The sequence below is a fragment of the Ambystoma mexicanum genome, chromosome 5q (assembly GCF_040938575.1).
Source record: "Ambystoma mexicanum isolate Mex_15411 chromosome 5q, UKY_AmexF1_1, whole genome shotgun sequence".
NCBI classification, from domain to species: Eukaryota; Metazoa; Chordata; class Amphibia; order Caudata; family Ambystomatidae; genus Ambystoma; species Ambystoma mexicanum.
The window spans coordinates 993,612,169-993,635,329 of record NC_090933.1 but is presented as its reverse complement, the minus strand read 5'-3'; the positions used below and the strand labels follow the sequence as shown (position 1 = coordinate 993,635,329).

General features: G+C 43.5%; 1 protein-coding gene across 1 annotated transcript in view; it reads right to left on the bottom strand.

Annotated features, from left to right (window-relative positions):
* LOC138498338 (fibrocystin-L-like) overlaps positions 1-23,161 on the bottom strand; it is an 848,238-nt gene that overhangs the window by 591,020 nt on the left and 234,057 nt on the right. Inside the window, exon 13 of the mRNA XM_069622136.1 lies at positions 10,348-10,477. Within this exon, the coding sequence (XP_069478237.1) occupies positions 10,348-10,477 (130 nt within the window). The remainder of the gene's footprint in view (positions 1-10,347; positions 10,478-23,161) is intronic.

Sequence of the window (23,161 nt, the reverse complement as noted above, 5' to 3'; positions counted from 1 at the left end):
ACCCCATTGAAACTGTGTTGAGCACCTAGTTATTTTCCTTGTATCTCTGAAACTGTGCCCATTGATACTATGTTGAGCACCCAGTCACTTCTGCCTATCCTAGCCCAATGAAACTGTGTTGAGCACCCAGTTATTTGCCTTGTATCTCTGAAACTGTGCCCATTGACAGTGTGTTGAGTACCCAGTTATTTGCCTTGTATCTCTGCTTAGCCCAGCCTACTGAAACTATATTGTGCACCCAGTTACCTTACTGCTTACCACTATGGCAGATATTACATACATTATGACCCAAACCCCTCCTTGCACAACAGGCATGTTCACCCGCCAAGGCAACAGCCGCACACGCCTTGGATGCCCACACCACCACCCCCTTCCCTGTCTCACAACGTTCCTACCCACTATCCCCCCTTCCCACACACATCTATCACACTACCTGCCCCCACACTAACCCCCAGCACTCCCAACCTCACAGGCACCTGCCTCCCATGTCTAGGCGAAACCAGACACTTATGCCTTAGCTCCAGAATTTCTAGTCATTCATTCCCTACCACACCCATTTTAGGGTTAAGCAGACTAGTGAGACTATCCACACGGACTCAAAGAAAATCCCAACTTGAAACACATGCAGCGCAACCTGATGCACCACCTGATACCATACCTGAGTCACACCCTACTCAACCCAGCCCAGTACTGCCCAAACCCCATTTACCTATTACTAGCTACTCGATGGGACCACTCACGCAAATGCACAAATTACTGCCTTCAACCACCCCTGACCTCCCAACCACCACCAAACCACAACCTCACGTTGCTACCGCCAGCAATACATTACCCCAGCTACTCAACTGCACCCTCATCAATGCTCAATCCCTCGCTGCCCATGCCCTCGACATCCAAGATCTCATCACCACCAAGAACCTCAACCTCTTGGCAATTAGTGAAACCTGGTTCCACAAAGATTCTGGCCCAGCATTATCACTCGCACACCCGCCTGCTACACCATCTTCAAACAAGATAGCCCCCTCCGCACAGGCGGCAGAGCTGCCCTCATAGCAAAAGACTCTATCCCTGTCAGTGCTGAAAATAGCAGTGACCACCTAATGCTTAAACTCAACCCCTCGCCGGACTCCACCATCACCCTCCACATCGTCTACCGCCCACCAGGACCCATAAAAGATTTTCAAGCTGCCCTAACCCATCTACTTGCAGACAACCTAAAAAAATCAACCAAGTTCATCCTCTTAGGAGACCTTAACCTTGGCCTAAACGACCAGAGAAATCAATCAGCAAACACCCTAAACAAAGCACTAGGCAACCTGGATTCCATCAAGCCATCTCAAGGCCCACCCACAACAAGGGCCGCACCCTTGACTGGATAGCCCAACACAACTGCCAAGTCACCATCAGAGCTAACAAACCCTTGCCATGGACTGACCACCACCTCATCCTCTTTGATATCACAACGTCCAAGGCAGCTCTCCGACCCAACACCCCACTCCCACCAGCTCCCACAAGAAGCGCCCGCCAACTAACGAAAGAGGGGCAAAACTCTGCCTCACAGTTCCTGCCTTAAGACCACACTTCACCAATGATCCCGATTCCTTAATTCCGACTTTCAACTCCATCATCACGCAAGGCATAGACATCATAGCCCCTCTCACCCGTAGGAAAGCTAAACGCTCTAAGCACTCCAATGCCTGGTTCACTACGGAGCTCTTAGATCTTCGAGCTAAAAAAAGAGAAGCAGTCTCCACCTGGAAAGCCAACCCTAACGACACCACTAAAAGGGAATTTATCAAACTAGTAAAAGATTACAAAAACTCCATTATCAAAGCCAAAGCTACCACATTCAATACAGGGATAGACTCTGTAAGCTCCAACACTAAAGAGATCTTCTCCATTTTCAGGGAGCTGGAAACACCTGCCTCCTCCGCCCCCCAACTCATCTCGAAAGACAAGGACTGGTGCAACAGCATCCAAGATGCCATGCTCAGCAAACTCGAATCTGCAAATTAGAATCCAAGCCAACCAACAATCACTTAACATCCAAGTTCCCCACACAACCCCCACAGACTCTCTGGTCAACTCACCCCTTTTCTCCTTCAGAGATGTTTTCGAACAGGAAGTCTTAGCTCTCATGAAATCTAGCAAACCCTCGAACTGCAAGGGTGACACCTGCCCAGCCACCCTCATTAAATAATGTGCCCCCACTCTTGCACCCTTCCTCACGGCCTTTATTGACGCCTCTTTCTCCAACGGTACTGTCCCTGCCTGCCTTAACGAAGCTTGGGTCCGCCCGCTTCTTAAGAAACCTTCTTCCCTAGACCCCACTGCACCAGGTAACTTCAAACCCATCACCACAGTCCCCTTCCTACTAAAGATCATAGACAAAGCAGCCTACCTGTAAGTCCAACAATTCCTTGAAGCTAACAACCTCCTGGGTCTCCGACAGTTGGGATTTCGTCCATGGCATGGAACTGAAACAGCCCTACTTGATCTAAAGAACCAAATGGACGACATAAGTCATTCTGGCAAAACAGACCTACTACTCCTCCTCGACCTCTCGGCTGCCTTTGATCTTGTCCATCACAAAACCCTATGGTAACATAGGGTTTTGTGCACACTTTTTGCCCAATGCCACAGCATGGATCACTTCATTCATCCAAGGCCGAGCAATGAGAGTTTTCACTGACCTAGCCTGCGCACACCCCAGGACCATCCAATGTTGAGCCCCCCAAGGCTCCTGCATATCGCCCACCCTATATAATATTTTTACTAGGCCTCTGTTCTACATCCTCGACTCACTAGGCATTCCGTATACTAACTACCCTGATGATACTCAGGTTCTCCTGGCACTCGCAAGTGACTACGAGGCAGACTCCAAGACCCTCAACACCATCTACTCCACTATACAAACTTGGATGGCCAGGAACTGGCTCTTTCTCAAAGGGGACAAAACAGAACTACTCCTAGTAGGCTCTCCAGAAACACTAAAAAAACTTGACTCCCAATACAAACCTTTTTCCATCGACAACATACTAATTCCAGTTTCCCAGGCCGTCCAAACCTTGGCTGCCTACTTAGACTCCAGCCTTACAAATGACAAGGCAAGTTAACTCCATTGCCTCATCAGCAGCATACCACACCAAACTCCTCACTGGAGCTAGACATTTCCTTACGAAACAAAACTGCCTGACCATATCCAGGGCCATAACTGTGGCAAGGCTTGACTATTGTAACGCCCTCATGGCTGGGACTTCCTCAAAGAATTTGGACAAATTACACACCACCCAAAATAATGCCCTCAGAGCTGCCATTGCTATTCCTAAAAGAGAACACATCTCAACGGCCAGGAGACAAGCACATTGGCTATCAGTCAAGAAATTAGTTCTTTTCAAAATATTATCACTCACCCATACAAGCATTGACTACGCAGCACCCCAATACCTCTCTCAAAGATTCTCCATGCCAAGCTCTGAAAGACCCACAAGAACCCCTTACACCAACCTACTTTCAACCCCGAAGGTCGCCCGAGCTAAGGCAGGAGGCTCCAGCTTCCCTTTTGTAGCAGCAACCCAGAGGAACTCGCTTCCGCCCAACCTCAGAGGCATCTCCTCCCACTTAGCCTTCCGTAAGGAACTCAAAACCAGACTCTTCATCTGACCACCCACACTACACCCAGTACCCATTCTGGAACTCTGCTTTCTGCCATTAAAGCATTCTTGCTGTGTGTATGCCATGCCACCCTGTACTGTAATTTGATGATGCCTCATGTATCCCATTTGTTACTATGTAACCTGTAACTAAGTTTCACCTTCATGTAACAGCGCCTCGAGGCATCTGGGTTGCCAGTGCGCTTTATAAATGTAAACAAATACATGTGTCAGATGTATTTCTTCAACTCTTTTTTATTTGAGCTCTGTGCAGTATGCTATCGGGATATGAACACGAGGAACAATTAGTAAAGACATTATTTGTATTTTTGTTTCATTGGTTTTAACCCCTTAAAAATGTCTTATTCTGGAAGAGATTGCATCCGAAATTGTGTGCATGTAAAGATACCTCCATTTTAATCTTCATTTGAACTGTAGCCAACACTTTGAAGAATTGACTGTGTGCCAGTGGCAAAGAACTGAAGTGTGTCACCTGCTCCAGGGCTCAAGGAGCACCATGCCTCAAACAGTGATGTAACTGGAGACAACCAATGATGCAAATTCTTTGGTAATCAACTTCATGAGTTTGCTAGTAGTGTTAGAGCAATTCTTTGACAAGTTGCTAGCATTAACCTCCTGAAAGGTTTCCGGTTAGTTGGGGCTTTACGTCCGGTGTTATAGTCTGTCAAGATGTTTGCTGTCTCATGCACATCTACCGTATTGTTGTAGTGTGAAGAGCGTTGTCACTTAAAGAGATTTTCTTTCTTAATAACTTGATGAAGCATATCAAGTTAATTAGTGAACAGCTGCCTCATATTGTATAATCGTTGTTGTTTGATATTGATGGAGCATTTTTTAAGCATATGAAGCCTGAGGCTGACCTTAATTGTATGCCCAGCTTCCATTTTTTATTTTTATTTTTTATTTTTTTTAGCCACCCGCCCAGCTTCCATGCTTCCATTTGCAATTAACGAAGTTAAGTGGCCGCGACTTTAAGTGTTTATTTTCACACTAAGCCAAACAAGGGAAACATATGCAGCACATATTATATATTATTTCGTGCTAGCCATCAGCAAGAGTTTTTCACTACATACATTTTTAATGTAACTCATATATCACTTTACCAATCGCACCTCAACTCTAGATCTATAAAATGACAGTCTGCAAAAGGTGCTAGACGTCTATGTTCTGCTAAAAATACACTGAATACGCTAAAATTCTACTAAAAATAAGCATAAACGGGTCCATAAACAAACACACCCAAGTTTGAAATTCCTAATGTTTTATACAATTTAGGAAAATGGAAGCATGCTTACTCATCGACCATACGCAGGATGCGTGAAAGCTATATACATATATCCTTGTGTGAACAAGAAATAAGAAAAATGAAAACACATTTTTTACATACCAGGATCTTTTCATCCAATAACATTTTTTAAGAATTGCTTTCTGTTTTTACTGAAATCCACTAGGGTATATCGTGGATGAAGAGATACCACCATCCACTAATCCGTATGACCGAAGTGTGTCCTGACCGCACACCACTGGTAGTCACTCTCACGCGCTGGTGGTCATTTTCTTCAGGATTTTGGTTACATGTTCACAGCTCACTGTATGCAATTTTGGTACTTTTTGATTAGGGTTGTAAAAGAGGTATGGGAGACTGAGTGGTCCTGGGATCCCATTCATTATGAAGGTTCTAATCAAAACAAGGAGTAATGCTGGTTGCCATGTAGGTGCATGGCGGCCAGCCTTTCAATGAAACTTTATGGATTCTTCCTGGTGTTTACATATGTAAAAAAATAAAAAGGTGGTTAGGGATTCATGCCTCTCCACCTGCATGGAACCAGATGCCAGAGATATATGTGCATTTTCAGCACAGTTCTGGTCGAAGAATAGGAGCAGACTTTCCATCACAGGCTTCATACTAAAAATACAATGTTAAAAAATGGCATGGAGTGTAGTCAACTGGTACTTCTCCACCTGCAAAGTACACTTTCCGGCATTTTTCCAGAGCATATAAACTGAGTCCCATAGCATCTACGTGTCATGGCCCAACAGTTGCCTTTAGATAACAAGTACCCCATCCACCCAAGTGCCTCTGGAGCTATGAGAATAGGACGCACTGTGGGTACCAACAGCTTTGACCAAGCACATTTTCTCCAACACAGGCACACCAGACTGGGAACAGACAATTACAGGGGATTCTGACTAAAACATTGCCGACATTGCCCTGTGTGGGGTGTCCTGACAGCAGGTAAGGGCTGGTACTTGGAGGTCACCTATGGTTAAGGCTGCAAACACTTCAATGGGTTTCTAATTGATAAATACATGGGAAGTGACGGGTCAGGTGGAAATCTTATAGCAGGTATTTGGTGCCAGTTCCAAGCATTGGTTTTCCTTGAGTTCATATGCCACTTAGATGCATGTTAGTACATTGGCAGCCATCACATCTACAGGTAATTGCCTTGTCACTCTCACACCATCAGATTGCAACTCTGCCAGCAAGTATTTACATTGTAAAGGCAGGCACCACATCCAGATTAACCCTTGAAACATTTACAGCATGGGTTTGCTATAAGGTACCATGTAATTTATTTTGAATATACTAACTAAATCAAACATACATATGTAAAACCCCTCTCACATCTCCAGCGCCTACATCCAAATCCTATTGTTTGGTATATTAGGGGGATGTCCCCGCCATAACTTCATTCCCATCTGCTTCCTCCCCTCCTGCTCAATGCAACAACACCCCACCCTTTTCGTCAGCATTATACATACACTACATTAATTAAGCATTTGTATCCACAGGGACAGCATTCCTAGCAGGAAGGAGCCAGGACAGCCTGATTTAATGGCCCTGTAATGCACACAATGACAGGCAGTGCAAACTGAATAGCCTGTAGGTTTAGTAGAAACCAGAATCAATATGAGGGGCAGAGTGAATGCTCAAAGTCAACAGGAATTCTCTAATAGCCTTCCCAATAGCCCTGAAGTCATACAGGTTTGTCCTATGCAAGGGAGCACATTCCCGATCCTAGGATGCTTGCCAGTATGTGTATGCACTGTGGCCGGTATTACAATGAATGTGAAATCCTTGATGATTCAACCCTTTCTTCTGCATCAAAATTAGATGTGAGCGTTTTTCCTGGAGACAGCTGGGAACAATACAAAATGGATTTTTCACACAGTTCTATGCTCCGCCTACGTCTAAGAAATAGTGTGCAAAACAGCACAGTTGCTCAAATACGGCAGAGGGCTTAGAATGAAACTGATTGAAGTGAAAAGCCAAACAGAAAATGACGTGATCAAAAACAACGCAGGGAAACAAAATGTTTCAAGCACTGATGAGGTAGGAGGTGAAGTGGTTATTTTCACAATGTAAAGATGGACACCAAACAAATGAGCCCCACACAACTCACTTCCAATTCATGGCTCTCTCACATATTATATTAATATACTTCAACAGCATTGTGATCAATGTGCATAATTCTTCAGAACAAAATGATTGATGCACAGAATTGGGGCTCGAGTTCTGGTGTCCTACCACTGGAATGTCTGGGCCTAACTCTGGGTTCCATGCTCAAAGGTCAACTTGCAATTGTGATTCTGCCTGTTCAGAGACCATTGCAAGTCAGCACCCCTGAGGTCAAATATTCAGTTTTTAATTGTAATGCCCTGAACGTTGTGCCCTGAAAGTCAATCCTTTTTTTTTAATTTAAAAGTGGTTTTTAGTTTGCAAAAATAATCAAACTTTTACAACATATCAAAACATTAGATACATAAAAACAAATTTCCTTGAATTCATACTTATACTTCAACAGTCATTATTTAAAATCCATTCTACTTTTACATATATCACCACAAACAATGTGAACCTCAAAGGATATTATTATATAATATCTATATAATCAACTAAAGGATCACCTGATTATCGCATCATCAGGACAGTTATATTCTGTCAATTTCAATATTTTGCTTAAGGCTCATGTTAGTATTTAACAAGGCATCCTCAATGTTGTTTAGTAACCTAGACAATGCTAAAATGAACCGCATGCTCGTTCCGGACAAGTTTGTGCAATTTCAGTTTCATCTGGGCAAAATTCACCCAAGGTTGTCTGCCTCACTTCTTCAAAAAACGGACAGTATAGAAATGGATGCTTTGTTGTTTCTATCTGCGTTTTACATAAACAAAAACGACAACTTAGATCTCCTTGCCGGACTTTCACCAGATCCCACCTTTGCATTCGTTCCAAGGTGGAGAACTGTTTGAGCTTAAATCTCAGGTATATATTTCTGACTTTACTACATGGACACTGAATGATATGATTAGGACGAGATCCCCTCTTCCTAGGTCTAGATTCATATTCAGCATAATGCGAGTATTTTTTCGTGGAGTCTATGGTCTCACTCCAGTCCCCGCCATAAAATGTACTTTTGTTTTTAGGGAGTCCAATTAGAAAATCCTCCATGAGAACATCAATTAGTTCTAGGGTTTTATCCATGTTTTCTTTAAACTGTGTCAATGAAGTTACTGACCCTTCACTTAGTAATGTGTTTAAGTCCTGGAAGAGAGAATCTCTGGGAGGGGATAGTATTTTACTATATCTTGAGAGTTGTCGCCATTTCCATCTTGATGCCAATGAAGATAAACCCATCTCGTGGCGTACAATAGAAATAGGAGTAGAGGCAGCCAAACCTAACGTACGTTTCCACAGATTTCCTTGGATCTTGTTCAAAATAAGGTCTACATTTAGTAGAGACATGTCCAGGCAAAAGAGAATACTAGGGTCTACATTAAGTAGAGACATGTCCAGGCAAAAGAGAATACTAGGTTCAACCTTTAATAGATAGAAATCAATCAAGGGCAACACCGAGAACTTACAGTATTTCCCATATAAGATTTTCATTAAGGAAGACATAGTGCAAGTTTTACATTTCAGATAATCCACCCAGAATTTGACAGAATGTGTCTCTGCTACATGATACCCAAGATATCTGGTTGACTTTATTTGTTCAAGTCTAACTCCTGCAATTGTCCAGAAATAAGATTTCAGCTTTCTATTATTCCGAAAAACAATGATTTGCGATTTTGCTGGGTTGGACACAAGATTACAATTCGTGGCATATTCCTGAAAGCGATTTAATTTATTTTGGAGTCCTGAGGGGGTCCTATCAAATAAAATAATATCGTCTGCGAAACATAACCAATCCATCTTAAGATGCCCCAATCTGGCCAGCAACATATGAGAGCCGGTCCAAAGTGAATCGATCTCGCAAAGATATATGTTAAAGAGGGTAGAGGCAAGATTACAACCTTGCTTCACCCCCACCTCGGTGACAATCGGAGGAGTGAGAGACCCTTCTCTATTTAATCTTACTTGGTAAAATGTATTACTATGGAGCATTGAAATTAATTGCACAAGCCTTTTGGGGAATCCAAGGTGAAGAAGTTTCTTCCATAGAAAATCCCTAATAAGGCAATCAAACGCACTAGTAAGATCCAGTGACGCGATATATATCGGTCCTGTCCCTGGAATCTTAGATTTAGCAAGTAAATGCGATATTATAATTGCATTTAGCGACGTTCCAATATGTTTCCTGAACCCCGTTTGGAATTTTGAAAGTATGTTATTAGAGTCACTATATTTTTGCATCTGTTTTAATAACAGAATTGCAAATACCTTAGCCGAGGCATTCATAAGGGCGATAGGCCTAAAATTCTTTCCAATGTCGACCTTTGTGGTTTTAGTCCCGTTTTGGAATTTGCTAGTTTTTTAATTACCTTTTTTGAAAACTTTCAAAATAATTAGGCGTGATTTTATAAACAAATTAAAGTAGTGAACAATAACCATAGTGTATAGTGCAATTTGTTAAAAGCTTGGGCTCTGCGTAGATCAACTGTGATCGCCAGCTTCCCCATAGCCTACTTTCCTCCTGACACTCCTTCTCCCCTCCTTAGCTCTCTCCCTCACAGGTTTCAAAGATTGACCTAATCTTCCGGAATTCACCATCACCAATATTTGTCTAACAGTTACCTTTCTGGCTGCTCAAATCTTATTCCAACATCCCTTCATATTTAGCAGAAAAATTGAACGTTTCTGGAGGGGTGAGAGGACTCAGGAGTCGAGAATCTTAAAAACTAGAAGTGCCCACTTTCAGCCGCTCATTCTCAGGGGCCGCAGTAAGATGCTGAAATGCACTTCCCTGTGATTTAAGAATAATATCGGACTACCTAAGATTTTAAAAAGTAGTAAAAACATGGTTGTGGAAAAACGTTTATAACTACGACTGATTTGGTGATTTTAAAAAATATTTTAGAATTCCTTTTTATGGTTATTGAAAATAGGTATGATGGGTTTTTACTTGTAATCAATGTGTACAGCGCCCTAATGCATTTTTTGTTTAATTTGCTCTATATAAAAACTGTAAATAAATAAATACAAAATGGTCAACCTATAGCACTCTGGCAGTAGACTGCCTTTCATTAGGAGCTGACTCACGGACCTGATACCCAATTAAGCCTAAAACCTAAACCGATTTTTTTGTGTGTACTCTTCTCAGCATGAGCATATTATGCCAGTACTAGAAACCATGCAATTGCCCTTTTTCCTCCACAGGAATATGTAAATGGATACTAATATGATATGACTTGGTTGAGCATGATTGTTATCAACTTGTCGAGGCTTACCATGAAGTTCGAGGATCCCTTCTCTCACCGCCAGAGTCTTTGCACCATAGAGTGGAAGTTCAGGGGAGCGCAGGTTTCCATGCAGTGTAATGATCGCCTTGTGCTGGAACGGGGCAGCCGAGGTCCCAATCTGAGAAGTAAACAAAGGGTTTTAATGTATGAATTGCTGATAGGCAGAGCTCATTCAACTGTAAGCATTTCCTTGTTGCCTTGATCTAGAAGGTGGCTTTCATGTCACATTTAGAATCGTAGCCTACATATTGGATGAACTAACAAATTAGTTGCAAGAGCAACTGTCCACAGTGAAATGGAAAATGACAACAGAGAACAGTAGCAATAAGAGATGGTATATGGTACCTATAAAGGATTTGTTCAGGAAATTAATAATACTGATCACCAGAAGGGATTGTGTGAGGTTGAACTGTGACAATAACTCTACAGTACATGCTGATTTTGTGTATTGCTAACCAGTGCCCTTGTGTGTTCCTTTCTTCACGCTCCAGATTTGCAGACAGTTCACAAATGGACAGATGGTTGCTCCCTCGGTGGAAGCTCCACGAGTTGGATATAGAGTGGTTATTTATTGGTTGCAAATTGGATGTGATGTTTGACTAACCCTGAGCCTGGAATTTACCAAGATACCAAGATACCCTTCCAAGAATCTTATGGCCATGGATGATCATATCAAGATCCCACGGGCAGTATGGATTAGGACTAGCTTATGTGTGCTGTGCCATGCTATGGGACTCGTGTGCCTCCATGTATGGGTGAGGCAGTGGAGGAGGTGAGGCCCCTTGACTAACAAGGGATATTTTTTCTGAACCATGGCAATCACAAGATGTTGCCGTGGTGCATAAGTCACAAGACAAACCCGGAGAGTGGACGAGTATCTGATGATGGACCACTCCAAGGAAACTGTGTATGTCATTTCATCTCGGTGATGTCCACCTTGAGAATCTAACAGCAAAATGGAGTAAATCGTGAGAGGGACAGGTATGTGCCTGCAATAATAAAATCAAGGGGCCATTGGTTCCGCCTATGTGAATCGTATAAAAGCCTTTGGAGGCAGGTTCATTTCCCCCATTTTAGGGCAAGGCGTATTATAACTTTCTCTGGTGCAATTCATGTCTGTGCTTTGATGCAAGGGGTGAGCTGTAGCACTCTACTTACTGTCTGAATGGAGAGTGACAAGAACGTTCGCCCTTGAGAAATGTTGACATCATGGTGAAAGTAAGGTGTCTGTACATTAGGCCACATGGAAGCGTTGAGGTGCTTTTAATGTCATCAATGACATTTAGTGTTTTAGTGTTATAGTATTTTCAAATTGTAATTGAAATTGTAATAGGTACAGCTATGCAATATATTGAATGGAATTGAATTGAACAATGCACATTCATTAACCTTCAACACAAGCTTTCTTATGGTATGCAATCTGTAGAAGAGATGTAGTCAATGTCCGAAAATTATTGAATAAATTGGCCCTCATTACAACCCTGGCGTTAAGGGGTTAACAGCGCCATAAAAGGTGGCGGCGCTGCTTTTTTCAGGCGTTAAAAACCAACCCGCAAAGGGACCTTGGTGCTAAGTATGGTGCCGCAATTTGCGGCACCGTACTTAGCGCCTTCCCCAATCCCATTGAGCCCTATGGGCAAAAATGGGAATGAGGAAGGGCCATGGCGGCATGGGGAATTACGCCCCGCCAACCTCGGAATGGGGCGGTAATTCCCCATTCCGCCATGGCGGAGTCGGTAAGTTACCGGCATGGACCATGGTGCTATTAGCACCATGGTCCAACGCCAGGGTCGTAATGAGGGCCATTGTGTTTTAAGGCCGCATACTCCTGAAAATGCTATTAATTAACAAGGACAAAAAAACGAAATGGTACTTGAGGGGAAAGGTAAACATAATGGTAGGGTCTGGTGGAGGGAAGGGAAAAAGCATGGGTGGGAGGAATCCCACACGAATGAGTGGCTGGAAAACCTTAAAGGGGATGTCGGTAAAAAATAAATTGGGGAAAAAGGCAGTTGTTAGATTGCAATTGGGGAAATGGGCTGTCGGGTCACTGATATGTATCTTTGTAGACTATGCATGTACAGGCTTAGGAAAACCAGTGTGATCCGGAGCGAGGTGTGTGGCATCATAGAAAGATTTGTAGCTGTTCAGATCTTGTTATTACCACCCTCATTCAAAACATAAAACCAGCACCACTGAGTGTACATGAATACCATATATTACAACATGGACTATTTACGTCGGTGTAGGTCTGACATGTTTTGTGTTTGTTTGTTTGTATTCACTTTATTTCGGCGAAGCCATAAAAGTGTATTCATAATAGAATAAAACAACGAGAAAAACTGCCTGCCACACCAAGCAATAAAAACAGTACAAGTACATCGTTAGTGTACAAATTAGCAATTAAAATACAATTAGAAGGCCCATCAAAACATACCAATCATAAAAATGAGCGCACTATCCTCAGTGTATGTAGATCAAATTCATCCCCACATGGAAAACCTAATGTAATAATAAAGCTAAGTAAATTCATTGCCACATAAACGGGGAAGCGCACACCGAATTCTATAGAAAACTGTGCAATGAAACCTACACAAAACAAGGGTAGCTATGCCGAGCCATACACTTCCACCACTGCCTCCTCTTCTTTCTCTCTCATTCTTGTGAGGCAAAAAACCGTGATGTCATCTTCAAGTCCTCTCTCTCCTTCTCTCCTCACATCACAGACCTTGCCAAGAACGCCCACTTCCAGCTGCAACTCCTCAGAGGCATTCTCCCTTTCCTCTCTTTCCTCCAGAAACTCAATGTCTCCAGAGCTCTGGTCCTCTCTAGGCTGGACTACTGCAACAGCCTCTTCCTCAATCTGCCTAATTCCTCCCTTCACTCCCTTCAACTAATCCAGACTAGGACTGCAAGATTTATCCTTGGCCTCAAGCCCAGGGACTGCATCTATCCAGCCCAAAAATCTCTCCACTATCTCCCTGTTGCTGTCAGGATTAAGTTCAAGACCCTCTACAACATCCACAAGGCTTTCTGGGGCCTCGGACCCGGCTATATCCAACTCTCTCGCCCTAAATACCTCCCTGTTAGAGCCCTTCGGTCTTCTAGCTCCAACTCTCTACAGATCAGATGCTTTTCCAAGCAGAGAGTGGCGGTAGATCTCTCTCTTTTCCGCTGTTGCCTCCCTCTGGAATGGCATTGCTGCCCCTCTCAGACTTGAGCCAGATCTCCTTGAGTTCTGGAAGCTTCTCAAGATCCTCCTCTTCTCCTCCTCCCCTGCTAATGTCCCCTTCTGCCTCCTTTGACTAGCTGCCTGGTTCCTTCTGACTCCGACAGGGCACCAGGCCCTCAACGACCAGTCTACCCCAGCACTTGGTCTCCCTTGACTGTTCCACCCCGAACCTGCAGTGCCCTCCCAGGCTCCCCCACCTGCAATAGCTTGGCTGGGCCTGCACCCCTTCTAACCCCTTACAGCCCCGTCCTGGCACTTAGCATGTGTACCTTCTTCCCCTGCATTCTTTGCATTACCCTGGCACTTATCCACCCGGCCTCCCCTTAGCACTTGCCTAGCCCTTGGGCCCTCTTTGCCCCCACCGCAACAATTCAGCACTCCTTAGCATTAGCGCATTCCGTTCTGTCAGGCACTCCCTCCCCCTCACCACTTCCCATGCACTTCTTGTTATTACACTTGCACAATCTGAATGCCACAAGGCCTAGTAGGACCATTATTTTGTATTTCCTCATCCCTGTTTCCCCTCCCCTCTTTTTGTCTTATTGCGCCTTGAAACACCATTTACTGAATAGGCAAATTATAAATACCCAATAAATAAAAATACACTCCCTAGCAACTGAATAACCCTACGGGCGACAAAATAACAGAGGCTAGTTGAATTGATGCCCATTAAGTAGGGTCATCAATGGAAATGTTTTTAATCATCCAACCAGTCATATAAAAAGGCATACATTATGAATTGAATGGTGTGCATGGGTAAATGATCGCTTGAGTGAATAGCCCCTAAGGAGGTCATTATGAGTAAGTAAACGGCAGCAAAGGCAGATGGTATTTCTGATGTCACAAGTGTTTACTTAAAGCCTTATATGGGTAAATGGTATTTGGCAAATATGGGAGGAATACCATTTGTCATAAATAACTCATGATTATGGGGCTGAATAAGACAAAGTTATTCATGGTAGAGGAGCCTTTTTCACTAAAAAGTCCTTCAAATATAAATGTGAGTGAAGAGCCAGAACAGGGCCTGTCCTTGGCACACACTGGCACCACTTCTTGGCAATGCCCACTAGTCAATTCCCCCCCCCCGCTCGATATATATCAGCCAGGCTATTTAACTCATTCTTATTACCTGGATGGAAGAAAGGGATTTGTGGTCTAAGAGTACAGTAGTCAATACTGTCAGTAAACATTTCTGACTTTGGTCTGGTTCTATCCCCTTTATACTATACTTATGGGAGAATACAAAGCATAGGACTGAATGCCTTCTTCACAAAAAGGTTCCTGAGGAATGTCTGACCAAATATGGTGTCTGAGCTTGAACTTGTGTCAACACAGTAAGGCTTGAGGACAAAGACCAGGTGGCCACTTTGCCAGTAACTTGTCAAGGCAAGGGGTATGTCGCTGCAAAGTCAGCCATTGACTTTCTTTTGACCACAAGGGCATGGAGACCCTAAAGGGGAGCCTTACCCAGAACTCTATGAGAACTCTATGAGATCCTGTGATGCATGCCCTTATGCAACAAGAAATGGACACATTACAGACTTTCCTGCCTGGCTCTAAACTACCAGATATAATTCAAATGTTATCATCCTTTCAGATGTAATGGCTCATGGAGCATCCATTCGGCTTCTTTTTGTGAAGATAGAAATACACAGACAATACTTTTGGAAGAAAGGAGGAGTGTGTGCACAGAACCACCTTATCTCTATGGAAGACAGTATATGGTTCAGGTGCCGATTAAAGCCTGACTGACACTGATGCATCCAGTGGATCTCGCATCCACTAAGGAGACCGTCTTCCAAGCTTGATATCAGCAGAAACCATCGGCTCAAATTGCTCGAGTGCTTTTGATAACAACTCTACATTGAAATGCCATTCTGTTTGAGTGGTTCTAACAGAATTGAATAACCTTGCTAGCCCATCAAAAAGACGCTTGATAACAGGATTTGTAGTAGAAAAAACTAAAATTCAACATCAAATGATTGCCAAATATGTGCAACATGAGTAAATCTGAATACCTGATGCAACTAAGTGTGATAGAAAGCAATGCACCTGGTCTAAAGAGCACATAAGCTAGTTAAGTCCTTTTGGCGAAGGAGCCAATAGCAGAACCACCGCCACTTGCTTCTTTTCCAGGTAGATACCTTTCTGGCAGCACATATTATGTTCATGTTTTCCTGTGAGAGAGGCAGATACCCCAACGTAAGATCCTTAGGAATCTTGCCGCCAAGTTCAGCATTTGAAGGTAGGTATGAAGAATATTCACCTTCCACTGGGATAAACTCTGCGGAAATCCTGGGAAAAACATTGACACTTGATATGGCAGGATTCTGAGGGCTGGGAAGCAAAATCTTGCTTGCCAGTGAAGAGTCACCAGAATCAGAAAATTACCTCTGATAATATTTCTATGCGACAATCACTTTGGGGATACACAGAATTGGTGGCCAGGCATTTACCGTAATGTCTGATCAAGGATTGAGAAGACCGGCCACTTGGGAACAAAGATGCCAGGTTCGGCTATAAAAGTGAATCTTTTTCACTTGGTGTTTCTGGGAGATGCAAAAAGGATTCATCAATGGGTCCACCAGCATTGCAACAATTGCAAGAAAAGTCAGATGCATTGCAACAATTGTGAAAGTAGTTAGATGCATTGTAATGGTAGTTAAACGCATACCTGTCTTCTCGGGTAAAGGCAATGTGTGTGGGTGTGTGTTTTTATGTGTGTGTTTGAGAGCATGCATGTGTGTATGTGTGCATGTGTGCCTGTGTGTGTATAAAATGCTTTGCTTTTTTGGAGTTATTATCCATCCCTCTCTAGCAGTGTAACCACTACGGCAGTTCTTATGCTCCTCAACCTCTATCTCCATCTCCACTCTGTGACAGCAGCAGCATGCGTGATTATTAACTGTGAGTCTTCTCTTTCAAAGGCACTGTGCTTCCCATTCCCACAGTTTGTTGGATAGCTACATCATGTCATTTATATGTTTGAATTTTTGTTTAGCGCGTGCCATACCCAGAGGGTCTCAGAACACCTCCATGCTTCCAATATTGAAATGGTAGGAGTTGAAAAAAAAAGTTACAAAATGTTTTCAGGAAAGGATAGGAAGATTAGGATAGACAAGTGATCGCATTGGAGGAGGGCAGGGTTGTGTGATGGGAAACAAGTATGTTTCTGAAAGTGGTGATGGGGGATGCAGTGTGTATGTGGAGAGGTAGGGTGTTCCATGCCCTGGCTGTCTAGTGGGTAAATGCATGCTTTTGTGTGCATGTGAGTTTGCAGAGTGTAACGTGTATAAGGTGTTGGCTGGCTTGTCTGGTGTTTGTGTGGGTGATGGGTTTGAGTTGGTCATGAAGACAAGATGGAGTTTTGAGGTTGATGGCTTTGAGTACAATGTAAAGTTCTTTTAATGCAATTATCTGGGGTATGGGCAGCCAGTGGAGCTAGGCAAGAGTGGGGGTGATGTGTGAATGTTTGGGTAGTCTGGCTGCAATCTAGCTAAGAGAAAAGCATTGCTTGGACTGCAGTGCGATTTTGCATGATAGGTGTAGTTGTAGATTGCATGTTTTGGTGACAGCAGCTATGTGGTGTGTGAAGGAAAGGTGGGGAAGAAAGGTGGGGGTCGATGGTGAAGCCAAGGGATTGAACAAATGTGAAGAGGGATATGGGTGGGTTGTCCGTGTCAAGATTTTGAATACAGGGAGTGAGGTTGGGTGTGTGCCTTGGGGTATAGATATGGGGATATTCTGGTTTGGAAGGGTTGGGTTGGAGGAAGTGGGTGGCCATCCAGTTGGTGATGGTGGAAAGACAGGTTTTGAGGGTGTGGAGTTGTGAAGGGGATGACATTTGGAATTAATGTATGCGTCATCTGCATTTTAGTGGTAATGTACGTTGTGCTTGCTCAGGGTCTGTCCAAGGGATTCAACATTTAGGCTGAAGTGGAGTGGAGATAGGGAGGAGACCTGCTGGACCTCATACTTGGCAGTGGTGGTGTCTGATCGATAAGGCCATAGGGAGACAAAGGGTGTACTGTCAGTGAGAAAGGAGGAGAATCAGTCGAATACAGAGCCAGAGAGATTCATTCTGTGGGTTAGGATTTCTAGTAGAGTGGTGTGGTTGATGGTGTGCAAGGCTGCAGAGGTTAAGGAGTACGAGTAGTGCTGTGTGTCCTTTGTCTGTGCTGCTGTGGAGGTCATTGAGGATGTCCAGTATCAGTACTGATTCCAGGCCCAAAGCCAGATTGGAAGGGGTTGGTAGGTTGTTTGTGGTGATGTGGTGTTGCCGTTGGGTAGTTACAGAGCATTCCATGAGGCTGGTGAGGTATGTAAGATAGTAATGGGGCAGTAGCTTTCAGGGAGAGTGGGGTTGAGAGATGGTTTTTGTAGGAGGGGTCAGATTTGTCCATTTTGAATGCACTGGAGATAGTACCATGTGAGTGACAGGAGTTGATGAAGTTGAGCCAGTGTGGAGCTAGGGTGGTGACGTAATTGGATTTAGCTTGATGTGGGCATGCATCATTGGGCATGCATCATCCAGAAAGTGTGCAGGTTTTGTTCTGGCAGTGAGGGTGATAAGGTTGTCGGTGTTGATGGAGTGGAAGGTGTCCCAAGCTTTGCAATGTTTGCGAGTGAGAGATGTGAGTGGGAGAGCTGAAGGGAGGGCTGTCCTGATGTTGTTTGTTGGAGTTGAAGTAGTTCATGAGAGAGTTACATACTGCAGTGAAAGGTGTAGATGGTGGTTTAGAGAGGGACTTGACAATGTTTGAATAGTTTATAGATAGGACTGGTGGCGGATTGGAGTTATTGTAAGTAACAGGTGGCTTTGGCATTGCGTATGGCTGTTTTATATTTGTTGCAGCAGTGACTGATAGGTGTCCTTGTTGTGGGGAATGTGTTCATTTGTCAAGCCCTTTCTAGGTGTCTGGCGTCCTGCTTGACAGAGTGGAGGGAACTGTTGAATCATTGTTTGTGGTGGTTGTTCTGGGTTTTTTGTCATTTGAGTGTGCAATGTTGTCAAGTGGCTGTATGATGATGGTGTTGTATTGGTGGAGTAGGGTGGCTGGGATGTGAGTGTGGGGGGAGTGGTATGAGTGGTGCTAAGGCTATGTCTGTAATGTGTTTGGTTTGTGTGATTGGGGGGTAAAGGTGATGTGTGGCAGGTGGTTGGATTTTCTGTGGGAGTGTGAGCATGAAAGGGATAGCAAAGTGTTTAGATCACAATACCCAGATTCGATTATTTACAGAGACATCAATTTGGCTTGAGATCAAAAGGTCCCGGGTGGGGAAAGGATGTGTTTGGAAAAAAGGGGACTTGAACAGATGTGAACGAACGTAAATAGCATGAAAAAGATGCTGGACAATATGAAAGGGACATCCTGGAAGAAGAAACAGAAAATAATGACAAGAGAAAAGTAAATATAAATAAAATTGCAAATATTGTGGCTCAGTTCTAAAATGCTTCACAGTAGAAAACCTGTCAATGGGTTAGGCTGGGAAAGGCTTGATTCCAACATTGCACTTCTGTTTGCTGTAGCCAAACAACACCCGCTGCCTATGCATTTCCCCTTATTTCCATCCCCTACTCTATTTACATTCTCATGCTAATAGTGAGCCGAAAGTAATTAGGCAGCTTTCATTTTAAGCCACACAGGGTGTCCTGGGACCCCATCATGCAGTGTACTGGCAGTTCAGCCTCAGTTTATTTTTCTATGACAATAGGAGTGTGGGATGTGAGAACCACATGCCATTTGAAGGATTCTGGTAATTTTGGAAGGGAAGTGTTGTCACCTGCTTTCTGGGCATGGATCAGTTGTATAATCTACAGATCAGGGATTGCCATTTGTCGACAGAGCTTGTTGCACTTCTGGTCCCTTCTATTATGCTTATTGGAAGAGGTGGGAATGTCACACCACCCTTTTGGAAACAGGATGCCTGGCATATAGGGCATAGAGATAGTGTCATTAACAGCCCCCTGCCTCTCTCTTTTTCTGCATACATTCAGGACCTGGTGCAGTACAGTGCACCACCCATTCACAGATACCCATTCAGATGCCTCTTCTGCAACCAATGTAGAGGTTAGTACAGTTTGTTTCCATGACTGATGCTCCATGCTCTGTTCCCCCCTCTCTCCCCTTGTGGCTTTTCATTGCGTTTCCCTTACCTCAACAAACATACTCATTTTAGCTTATGTTTTAATGCAGGGTCCCCTTCAAAGAAATTGTCTTGTGTACTGAAGAAAGCAACAGTCGAGTAAGAGACAATTGCTGAAACGCCAAACCGGACAGACAGACTGGGAGACTGCCTTTGTTGCAGGGTAACAGTGGCATACATTAAGCACCATCACGCCACTCAAAATGGAATTTCCTTAAAAAAAATGTCTTTGACGTAGACCTGCAATATGATCTAATCTGTTGTTGGGCTAGACAGACAGTGGTCCTAAAAACTACTTCCTGCATAGTCTCAACTATTTGAAAAACTGCACTACTACCGACTATACAGTGTGCCTATTATAATGTTTTTTGATTTGCTCATGCATTTCTTAGTTCCACACTTTATTTGTCATTATTGTACTGTCATGTTTTATGCCTTATATTATGCAATGCACCAATGTGTAATATACACTGAATAAATGTAAATATATTTTTTGATAAGTACTTGAGTGCAGAAGGTTAGATTTCTCCTCAGCAACAACGTACACAGGAGGGAACGCCACTCACAGGCTTTTCCCCTCTGCCCCCCAACGACCACAGGTTCTCCACATATATGTGTTCATGTCTGTCTTTTATCTACATACTTTATTAGTTTAGAATGTGTTAATAAATGTTGGGGAGCCCACTTTTGAAAGCTGAAATTGTGCAGACAACTGATAGGCCTGTGTGATATCCAGTATCATACTGCTCTTGGCTAAAGCTCTAAATCCTTCTGCTCTTACAGGATGATCTACATCATTGATTCTCTAGGTTCTAGGCTAAGGTTTGCAGCATTCCCTCCCCAAGAGAGAAACTGGGTGCAGAGTTGGAAACCACAGGTGTAATTTACCTCTCACACACCATTCGTTCATGTCTGTGAGTAGTCGTCCCCTGCCAGATCACGGATGCACAGCTAGGCAGGGTTAGTAACCACATGAGTGAGGGCCTCTGTGTATCACCAGATGACACTAGGGAAACCCTCTCTCTTCAGATGGGGGTTTCCTCCCCAAAGGTGTATCCCTGAGTGAGCGCATGGGATAAAAGCACCTTTTTATTTACCCATTCTATATCACAGATTACACCTTTGATTACCCATTTCCAGGAGTATCCATGTGCATTGTATGTACCACTTATGCTAGGTACAGTCATTCAAGACTCTCGCAGAATCAACATTTCTAAGGGTCTGATACCTTTTTCATGGAAAGTGATGCCAGGCCTTTGCTGATATGGAAATCATTTGTTCATTTGGGAGGATCTTGCTATGTCTGGAGTTGTAAAGGCTAAAAAACAAGTTGTAGAACTCTTTAAGTGACGTGACTGGGGTGTTATATTAGAATTTGGCACTATTAGTCTTTTCGTGTTTTAACTTTCTATGTGAAAGAATGAGTTCATTAGAAAAGAAAAACATTCTACATTTACTGTTGCCTTTTGGTAGAAGGTTCAATCTTTATGTATTTGTATTGATCTTCACAATAGTGAATCTTCTCATCTCCAATGGCTGATATCCTAATCATGTGACTGACGAATTGACTTCTGCCCCAAAGGAGTACAAGGATGAGTATAGGATTAAATGCCCACTCAACCCTCACACTTCAACAAACCAAGAGCCAACACAATCATAAAGGTAAAACAGACACAGTTAATAGATATACCTCCTTCGTTTTTTATGGTAATATTGGCTGAGGTATTTTATGCTCTTAAGAGCGGTGTGAATCTGATCTAGTAGTGATCAAAACATCACAGTAACACAGTCCAAAATAAAGGGATAGTCCAATCAACAAATATGAAAAATTACCTTCATGGTGATTCAGGTTCTCTTAGTCCAGGCTCTCCCTCCTTAATACCTGGTTGGGAATGCCTGCATCTGCAGGCGGGCCGGAAAAGCTGACTGAAAAAGATAGCTGTCACTTTAGGAGTTTAGAAGGAGAAGGGCCTACGTCACACGTGCACCCCTCCATGCGCTGGGCCCACACCTTACCATCACGTCACCAATGGTCCACCGCCAGTTCCTGTGGTTCCACCAAAGCGGTAGAATTTAAGTACATGCATACTGTAGGGGATGGCCGGGTGGGTGTTGTGAAGGAGGGAGAGCCTGGACTAAGAGAACCTGAATCGCTGTGAAGGTAATTTTTCATTTCTCTGTCATCCTGGCTCTCCCTCCTTCCCAACTGGTTGGGACCAGACTAAAAAGCCTTTGAACAAGTAAGGGTGGAGGCGACAGCATATACAGGATTCAGGCAAACAAGTTTCAGAGAACCTCTTTGCCGAATTTTGCATCATTTTTGGAAAATGTGTCCATATCATAGTGCTTGCAAAAGGCAAGCAGGGTAGCCCAGGTAGCTGCTTTACAGATGTTTACAATGGGAACGTGCCTGGTAAAGGCTACAGATGCAGCCTTGGCTCTAGTAGAATGAGTCTGAGTCTCTGCAGAATCGCAAGCCCTTTCAAGAAGTAAGCCTTGCAGATACAGGAACCAACCCATCTGGCAATAGAAGCCTTTGCTGCTTTATTGGCAGGAGAAGGACCACCATAGGTAACAAAGAGCTGATCTGCTTTTCTAAACGGTTTGATCCTTTCAAGGTAGAATTCTAAAGTTCTTACTTTATCTAGATTATGCAATTTCTCTTCTGCCGCAGATGCATGCGGTCTAGGAAGAAAAACAGGAAGATATATTTCCTGGTTTAAGTGAAAATCGGAAACCACCTTAGGCAGAAAGGAGGGAACCGTACGCAAGACAACCTTATATAAGGTTCCTTAGATGAAAGAGCTTGGAGCTCCCCAATTCTTCTAGCCGAAGTAATGGGCTCTAAGAAGGCTGATTTCCAAGTTAGGAATTCTAAATCGCATGAAGCCATAGGCTCAAATGGTTTTTGCATTAGGACTGCTAAGACCACGTTGAGATCCCACTGAGGTGGAGGTTCACGAATATGGGATGTAAACGTAAAAGACCCTCAAAGTGCCTTTTCATGGCCTCATTGGAAATAGAAAAAGACTTGTGTTCTCTATTCAGGTAAGCACCGATAGCTGATAAGTAATGTTTGCACGTGTCTACCTTGACACCGGTGGAAACAAGATAAGACATGAAGGACATGACATTATCAATGGAGACCTTTAGAGGGTTAAGGTTTTGTTCTAAGGCCCAGTGAGGGAAACGTAACCATTTCCTACGATATGACACTTCTGAAATATCATGTGTGCTACTGATGGTTTCAGCTCCCATTCGTGTGGAGCGGACTGTAACCTGCTTAGTTTGTCCGCCAGGACATTCTTCTTCTCCTCAAGATGGGACGCCCACAAGAAAATGTGATTTTGAATGGCCTAATACCAAATTTGTTCTACTAGGAGACACAGGGGACAGGGGCGTGAACCCCCCCCCCCTGCTTGT